A 9,492-nucleotide genomic window follows, 5' to 3' on the forward strand; every position below is an offset into this window, starting at 1 on the left:
GGCTAGATAAAACCTGATCTGTGCTTTCAAGAGGAAAAGTGTGTACCAAGCAGCTATACTGGGTATTTTTAAATCAAATCTGAGTATAATCTTGCTTTAACAAGTTATCTTTTCTCGGTAGCTCCATCCTATCAGAGATAGATATAATTTCTTATAAGATTCAAAGAACATGAAGAATAAAATCAAAGCTCAACATATCAAAAAGCAAGTCATAATTCATTTTTATATTATTATTTGGAGTAATCATTTCCTCTGAGAAAACAAGCCTTTTTTTAGGATATGAAATACTAAATAGTAAAACCAAGTGACTGTGGTTTTCTGCATTAAAAGCAATCCTTTCCTATATCAAACAACAAGGATACCACTAATTACCTGCCTGATGACCCTGTTCTGGTTAAGAATGTATTCAGGATACTGTTCAAGTGACAGCATTTCAGCTGCAATTGAACAATGTTTGTACTTCCTAACACTGTGACCCTTTTGCTCAGGAGAATACATGCAGAATGCTCAAAGAACAGGAAACTGCAGTCTGTCTAGTTTTGGGAGTCTAGGAAATTAGTACCACTAAACGTTACTCCTTAATATCCCCTTCCTTGTTTCACCCAGCATCATCCAAAATAGACAAAGGAGTCTGTTTAGTTTCTTACCTTATACCTTGTATGGTTGCTTACCAGCACACTCTGACTAGGTTGTGTATTTTGCTCACTCTGTCTTGTGGAAACTGATGGTCCCATGGACAGCATGACAGTGAATTGAGCCCTATAACCTTTGACCATATTCCTAACTTTTAACTGCTGCAATTACACTGTTGTATCACTCCTGCTGTTCTCAAGAATGCTGCATCACCCCCAGGTGAGACACAAAGCCTCCAGTCATCGCCACCATGGGATGGAGATTCAGTTTCTTGACAGCAGGCATCTGGGTTCATCAGCTCGAGCTAAAATGTCCGTGTCCTTGAGGCAACCCCAGCAGACTCCATGATAGCCTTCAGCTGGTCTCTAGGTTGTGTGCAGCACAAGCAGCGCTGGAAACCTTTCACCTGAGATAAAACTGCTCTTTTCTAAAGCCCTTGTTGGCTCTCTGGGGCCAGGGAGTAGCAATCAAATGGGATTCCGAGTAAGGATCTGCTCTCCTGAGTCCTTCATCAAACATAAAACTATTACAATCATAGCAATGTACTTCCATCCAGTTTCATGTAGATAGTGTGTAAAGCAACATAACAATGCCTATTTCTTCATGTACACTCTTAACCAAAAGCTGTTCTTAACTGCATTATAACCCTCAATAGTGAGATTTAAATTTCACTTCAAATGTAAAATAATTCTGTTTGAGTTCTTTAGCAGCTTCTCCTCATCTAATATGGAAAGAGTTTTCTCTTTAATTGTATCTCTATGCCTCCAAGAACATTGAGCAGCCTTTTAAACATCTGCTCTTTCCAACCTGCCACTTAACGAGTTATGGTTTGGAATAATTTTCTCTTTGGCTTATTTTTCTCTCTTGTCAGTTGCAGATTGTGAACATAAAAAAATACGGAGGGCCTCAAAGTCTGAAGACCAAATGTGGGGAAACCTCTGCAGTAATCTTTATTAATGTGCTCTGTATAGAAATCTGTATGCATTTTTGCTTTGTATGTTTGCTTTTAAGAGAAAGCTGAAAATTACAGACTATAGATAGATTTCAATGTCAGTTAGTCATTCGCTTTTTTTAATTTAACATATATTGTGGTCAGCCCCACACCCTATCCAAATAACTCTCAATGGACTTTTCACCGGAGGAGATTACAGTGAGTACTTACTGAGGCACAGTTGCTTTCTGACTTGTCTTCCAGAAAGCCAATTTGGCATGGTGTCCTCTGATTCTGCAGCCAGTAGTCTGTTGATTCTAGCAGACTGTTACTGCAGAGAATCTGTTAAAATAGTTAAAAATAGTTAAAATAATTAAAAAATTTACTCAGTCCTACTGTGCTTTGGGGGCCTGAACTCTATTGTTGTAACTCAAAGGAAATCTTGCCCACAAAATCTTTGGGGACAAGACTGGGACTCCTGTTCCTTTTGGACCTGTCCAGTTAATGCACCTTAAATCAAGTGATTTATATAACCCCTAAAGTATTAGCCTATTTTCTTTCAGAACTGAAAGTCCTTGGAGTTACTTGAAAATCCAGCATTTTTATTGGAAAATATTGCTAGGAGTTTTGTTCTGTGTTAAAGTGATAAACATAGATGTTGGGAAAACTGATTATTTAATTCTACCAGAGTGCACAAACTTGCAGCCTTTACGATTTACTGTATCTCTCTCCATGATAGATCAGTACTATTCATTCTGCCAGCAGCCTCATTTCTGGGACTGCCTAGGCTACAAACTCTTTCTTCTTAAATACATTTTTCTGCTTTCTGGGAAGCTGAAGTACTTAAGACCTGCTGTAATGAGTACTGAGCACAGTCAGTACCCTGAGACCAAAACTTTGTGTTTAATCTCTCTGTGTTGACTCAGTCTTACAGCTTATGCCACAAGCTTTGCTCAAACAAAAACAAAATGGGGCTGCAGATATCTGTAGACTATAAAGAGGCAAAGCCAGTTTTGCAAGTCTGATGCTTTGATTGAACTGAATTCCTTACTTGCTGCCTCTGTACTAATATTCTTCCATGAAAAGGAGGGACCCTTAGTATTTTTAAAACAACTAGGTAACAGCAGGAGAAGCATAGCTGCAACAATGATGCTACTTATAGAACATTTTATATGGCTTATCGTTTTCCCCAGACTGCAATGTTAAGAAGTATGTTTGTGAAATGGATGTATATTTTACTTGTACTTCTTGCAATTCTTGCATTATGTGGAAATAAGCTGTACTCTAGCTCTTTAGCCTTTTATTTTAATAATGATGTTTTGAAATATAAATTTGTTGCACTACCTGGAAAAAATCTATCCACAGTACTTTCCTTTACCTTACTGCATGTTTTGCATTGACACACCTTTGTCCTACTTCAGGAACACTTAATCTGTAAGCCTAGATCCCTTCCTTAGGAAGAGAAGTGAGAAGAACTTATGAGGCCTCTTCATTTCTCAGGGAAGATGAATGACTGTGGAAAGCTGATCAGGCCAGTTGACACAATTTTCTAATATTCAGGGACGATCCAGAAGTAAGCTTGTTACACCCACAGGCTAACACCCACTGTAATTTTTATCCTTCTGGCAGAAAGCCAGTTAGATAGTTAATACTGCACTCCCTGTATTATTTTATATCGATTTCTGAATAAAAGTCAGCAGAAGATGGATGAGGAGGTAACAGGGAACACCACAGTCCATAAGTTTGCCCTGCTTCAGTGCCCTTCTTTGGTGCCCTCCACAAAGGCTTTGCACCTTTGTGGTGGTTGTTTCCCAGTACTCCAGCCCTGCTGGGGGATTTCTTCCAAAGAGCTTCTGAATACAAATTTGGGGTTCACAAAATACTCAGAAAAAGCACTGTGCCCGAAGACTTTGTTCTGAGAATGACAAAGGCTCATGAATGCTCCACATCAACATCAAGCTCTTCTTTGGGGCAGCTAGCTAATCTTATTTACCAGTTGAATAACTCTGCACTCAATAAATTTTACAACATCCTTTCTCAGTCCGAAAAGATTCCTGCCACCATAACTAACTCTGAGACTAGATGGGGAAATTAATATATTTCATATCCCAAAGAAACAATTTCCTGCTAGCATTATAAACTGTTCTTTTTTTTTTTTTTTCAAGAAATGTTTTCAAATGTGGAAATACTGAACCATTATAAACTGGTTGGTAAAATCTAGAATCAAGCATTGTTCTTCCTCTTTTCCAAAAAGTACCATCCTCTGAGGCTTTTATGAAGACATAAAGAATTGAACATATACATACATGCACACACATACACTCATGTATCTCTACGTATATATTTATATGATTTCAGATTTCATCTGATTCTAGATCTTCTCATCCTCAAGGGTTGAAGTTCTAATTACCTGTTAAGACATACTTTTGCATACACAGGAAACAGTTCTCTTTAGCTCAAATAGCTTTTGCTGTAACAAGCAGTCTTGTTTCATTTCCTTAACAATCACAGTGAATTTGTCTTCAGCCTTAATCACTTTAGATCTTTCTTTCCCAAATCTCAGACAGTTTCTGAGAAACTGGAATAGGCAGAAATTACCATGCAGAAACAAGCTTCAGAAATCTGTGGTACTACTCTTTGTCTCATAAGGACTTGGTGTGCACACCCAACGTTTCAGAACAGCTAGATCATAGCAGATGTATACTGTAGATGATAAACCCATGAAATGAGCTGGGCAGTCCAAACTTCACCTAGTTTTCCTCCTGTGGGATGTTAAATGACCCTTAGTGCTCTATCTTTCTTTCAGAGCATGTTTTTATCAGGAAGCAAATACTGGTAAAGCACCAACAGAAGAAATAATTCTCCTGAACAAACGTTTTAGTCAGGTCATAGTTGCTAAGCTTGGGTCACTCCAGGGTGGTTTATAAGTTGCGAGGCTTTATAGTACATTTAATTTTTGGATGCAGCTTTTCATAATAGACTTTGAAGTCAAGGGTAGAAATTATTACACGGAAGTTTTGGACAGCATGTGATTTTTAAGTAACCTCAAAGAGATGAACAACATTAGTAAGATGACGTTTTCCCTGGGCCAGATTCTGCTCTCATGTGTGCATAAGTAGTTCTGCACATGCACTTGAGAATGCAGCCAGAAATGTGAAGAAGGGTGCAATAGGCATAACATGGAGGTTGGAGAAAATAATTTGTAGCAATTTGGATTTGAAGAAGACACGTGAGAAAAACAAAACCAGATAGTCATCTGGAAAGCCTCCAGAAATTACTCAGAAAAGACAGTGCTGTGGGAAAGGGAGGCTTGCAGGAACATGTGGGAGAGGTCTCCTTGTGTATGGTCTGGTTTTACACATATCTGAATGGTGTTCAGGGGACAGAAGGTGATATTTGAGTAAGCGGTGGCAGGAATGAGGGGTAAACTTTGGATGAGTTTAAACTCTACCTTATGAAATGCAAGTTTCTGCATTAGGACCATTACAGACATGTTATTGCTCAGAACCTTCTCATTAGTATTTCTTTGGAGGAAGGATAAGCCAGGCTACCCCGCAATGCTGATCACAGTAGGGTTACAGACACCTGCTATGCAAAATGCCATAGAAGCCATGTGAACTTTTGGGCATATTTCTTTGGTAACAGACAGCAATGTTATCACGGTCAAAGAGAAACAAACAGTAAGAGTGAATGTAATACTTCTTACAGCATCTGGCTATTGTAAGGCAATTCTCCCTGTTAACTAGGTGCATGTGTTTATATAAAGTGGGAGTTTGCATATGTATTAAAACTTGCCGGGATATTCATGCTTTTAAAGGAATATACTGAAGTCCTTACAGTAAAATAATGTATGACTGCGATGATCAAAATTGTATAAGCTTGAAGGAGCTGGCCTAAATTGACAGGGCTAATTAATTAATCAAATGCAATGTGAGGACTGGTATTCCTCAGAGGTGTAACTCTAGTAGTACATTCTGATTGCCGTTTTTGCATTTAAGCATATTTTCAAAATATACTGAGCTGGTCTGTACCAAAGGATAAGAAATCTAAACCTGTAGTACCTCAGCTGTCAGTCAGCATCCTTCTTTTATACAGCCTGCACTTTTAAGGCAAACAGTATGATTTGCCAAAATTTCCTCCTCCTAACTTGTACTTCTTTTCATTCTTGTCTAATTGAGACAAGTTCTGGGCCAATCCCACTGACATACATTGTTAGCAATTCTGCTGAATTCGGTGAGGTTCCTTCTGATTTGTAATGGTACAACTGAAAGCAGATTCATTGACCATACTTATGTGTAACAGCTGCACACACTATACTGCTGTATATCTGGTTCAGAGCAGGATCATCACACTCAGAAAATAATTCAGGATGAATTTGCATCATGCACTAAATGTGAAATCAGCAGTAATTCATGGTTCTAAAAAAAAGTTTTCCACTCTTATCTAGAGACTCAGCCATCAGCATTACTCAGTGTTGTGAATCAATGAACTAAATCAGCCTCTAGCAAAGTGTGGATTAGAAAAGTCACGCTTTCCCAGAGGAAAATATTGCATATGAGTTTAGTGTAACAGCTTCCTGCTCCCTGATTTAGATCATATGACATTAAAATACAGTAAATATCTATAACCGAGACAACATTAAAAAGGCTCTGCACCACAAATGAAACATCTGCGTCTTCGTGGCTGATCATCTTAATTGCTTTGGTTAATTACTACTCATCAAAAAAGATATGAAAGTGGGACATACAAAATAAGATGAAATACCAAGGGGCACATCTTCTGCATTTGTTCAGATTGGTCTGTGTAGTAACAGGCCACATCTCATATGGTTCCTGACAGGAGCCATTCATGCCAAATACAACTACTCAAACCTGCAAGTCAACTGTTTAAACTGTTCCCTTGCAGGAGGAACCCATAGTGTTTCACTCCACCACCACATCCAATTTAAAAACCACTGTAACTAACAGAGGCTAAAAGAGAAGCTAATGGCCTATTTTTGGTAATTCTTTATCCTTTCCACACAAAAAAAGAATGGTAACACATTCTGTGACAATGCTGTAAAGAAGCCCAAAATATCCTGCTGTTTGTCAGAAGTGTTGGCAGAAGTGAATCACTTCTTTTAGTGTGCTAACAATCGTAAAATCGACTCAAAGGGATCAGACAGGTGAAGCAGCTATAAATCCTGTGGTAAAGGCTAGCCTCTAAAAGAGAGTGGTACTTCTGAAGGTGACCAAGCTGGGAGCATTTGTAAACACAGTGGTGGCACTTCTCAGTGCTCTGCCACTGTCCTTCAGTCTTACATAAAACAGACAACTCTGAGATTAAATGAAAATGTAAGATGTTCTCCCACACAACGGATTTGCTACCTATTTCTGCCTATATGAAGATTCCAATTACAGTCAGCAGCATTTTTTAAAAATCAGGTATCTTTTGCAAATAAACAAACCCTTCGATCAAATGAAATATTGACACTTTGTCTTTTAGCCATGTTGGGGTGAGCTGGAGAAGCACAATCCCAGCATACACATCAGTCTATTGAGTTCTTTTTTATATCAATGATTTTATATTTAGCAAAATTTCTGTAGACAGGCAATAGTCACCCCCCCACACCCACAGTGTGGTTTTCAGGATGAGGAAGATAAATCTTTATCTCCTACATGTTTTATCTTTCTCTCTCTCTGCTTACATATATAAATATATATTATTATTTTGGAAAAAAAAAACCAAAAGGAAAGCATTATTATTACTAGTGGAAGGAAAAGAAAAAAAAAGTAAGAATTATGGGAAAACTGAATGAACTGTGAAGTTTTATGCCATTTCTGTGTTAGAAGAAATGCTTTCTTATCAGCTCTAGAATTAAGCCTGTGGGAGACAGTAGAGTTCTGAGGGTTATTGCAAAGTGAGAGATGAAAGATGGCCTGCCCTCCTCAATAGGTCTTTGGTAGTGCCCCCTTCCCTCAGACTGTACTGCCATAATCTGGCCCTGGGGAGGAGGAATAAAAGGAAGCATCCATGGTCTCCACCTGTGTATTCTCAGTTGTACTGAAATTACCTACGTGCATAAAATAATGCCAGTCATATCTGACTCCTCCTAATGACATACATACACACACCGGCACTGCTTTCTCCCTAACCCCCCATCCTCTAAATTAAATAACTACTTATAAACCCATTTTGAGGCAACAAAAACAGCAACGGTCAAATCTATACTGCCTCCTGGGTTGCTGAAACCCTTCCACTCAGATACTAGGGAAGGCAGAAAAGCTGTTTCATGAAGGACCCTCCATTGTGTTGACCTGAGAGAAGAAAAGCTCTGGACCCTCAGGCTGGGTCCCAGAAACTTGCTACCTATTAAAGAGCAGTCCTGAAGATATTCACACTATGCACTGCTTTTATTTCATACTGTCAGATAATGAGGAAAAATAGAAATGTTCAGGGGGAGTTTATCTCCCATATATGTATAATATATTTTGGGACCATACAAGTATAGACCAGGTAGACAAAATTGCAACATACCATAACAGCACCCAGAATTTATTTTTCTGTATCAATCCTTTTCTTTTTTAGATATCAGTTAAATTTTGTATTCTCCAATAAAGACAAAAGCTAAAAAGCAAAGCTATAACCTGGGATATATCTGCCTTTGAATATAACATAAACTTAGAAGTTACCTTCTTACATGCTGTGACAGAGCTTCCCAAACTGCTTGCCGAACTGTCTGTGCTGCTGCCTTGGTGCTCTGGGACTTCATGCATCAGTGGAGATTCAAAGGTGCTGAAGAACAAAAAAGAAACAAACCCCAAAAAACCTTTCCAGAGACTCAGCTACATAGATAACTCAAATGATACCAAAATACAGTTCAGTAAAGAGATGTAACTTAACTTAGATTACAAGAAGCTGTCTATACTCTCCTTGCTGACATTACTAGTCTATTTATTACCACAATTTTCCCTTTTTGGAAGACTCTCCTACTTCGGATATAAAATAGCAGACCAATGTCTTTTGAAGACTAGAGGATAGCATACAGCTGCCCATAATCATATCCGCCTGTCTTGAATGACACCGTAAAAAGTGCTACTAGCTTGTTTTCATAAGCAGGCAGCTTGGAGCGGCAAATGAAATACTTGCTGCATTAATTCAGCTTGGTAGACAAAAGAAAAGTTTACTGCATTTTTACCTGCCTGGATAGAAGTAAAGCGGTACTGATTAAAATGTAAAAAACACAACAAGAATGGTTGAATTCCATAATCTAGATGGAATAGCTTGATATATTGTAGGTTTAGAGCAAAGGTAAGTCATGCACATACTCTGTTTTGTAAGTCAGTTGCACACAACAGAACTATATTTACTTTGGGACTGTGCAGATGGGAAATACAAAACCATAAAAATAAGCTCCCCCAGCCAACTTATTTGCATGCACAGCTGGTACCACCCCTCACACTTTTCCTTTGGAATAGTTCAGGTCGGTCTCGTAAGATCTCCCTCCATGTAATAATCAAATTGTTGCAAGCTTAGTGAAGCTTCTCTCTCTGGACGTGATGTGATCGCAATTAAAGACCACACAGTGCTAAAGGGCTATTTCTCCAGAAACGTACTAGGGAAAGTGTGTCCTACTCGATCAAGTTCTGCTTCCCAAATTGAGTCTCTAGAGTGCTTTTAATTTATTGCAAGTCATCTATGAGAAGATGTGGAACACGTTGTGATAAACTGTAACAAGCGACCAGGTTACCATGGCTTAACTAATAATGTTTCATCAGTTCCAATGGCATAACAGACCATGTGCAATTTCCTGGCACGCTCAATTAAAAACTAAGTATAATGTAAATCACCTTCACAGGAGCTTAAGCCAATATGTTAAGAGGAGGCCACTTCCACTTTTTGCCCAAATCCACAGTCAAACATCAATAAGGCTACCTTTCTGTCAAAGA

At 38.5% G+C, this 9,492-nt stretch overlaps 1 protein-coding gene across 3 annotated transcripts in view; it reads right to left on the reverse strand.

The window, feature by feature from the left end:
• Positions 1–8,335, reverse strand: part of SPHKAP (SPHK1 interactor, AKAP domain containing) — a 53,645-nt gene extending 45,310 nt beyond the window's left edge. Inside the window, exons 1-2 of one of the 3 annotated variants that reach the window (XM_009581345.1) lie at positions 8,236–8,335; positions 1,796–1,906 (exon numbers count right to left, since the gene is read on the reverse strand). In XM_009581345.1, coding sequence (XP_009579640.1) covers positions 1,796–1,906; positions 8,236–8,319 — 195 coding nt within the window. In that variant the 5' untranslated portion in view covers positions 8,320–8,335. The remainder of the gene's footprint in view (positions 1–1,795; positions 1,907–8,235) is intronic. The other 2 variants (XM_009581342.1, XM_009581344.1) reach the window with 2 other exon arrangements.
• Positions 8,336–9,492: the final 1,157 nt, after the last annotated feature.

This window comes from Fulmarus glacialis, unplaced genomic scaffold, assembly GCF_000690835.1.
Source record: "Fulmarus glacialis isolate BGI_N327 unplaced genomic scaffold, ASM69083v1 scaffold25767, whole genome shotgun sequence".
NCBI lineage: Eukaryota > Metazoa > Chordata > Aves > Procellariiformes > Procellariidae > Fulmarus > Fulmarus glacialis.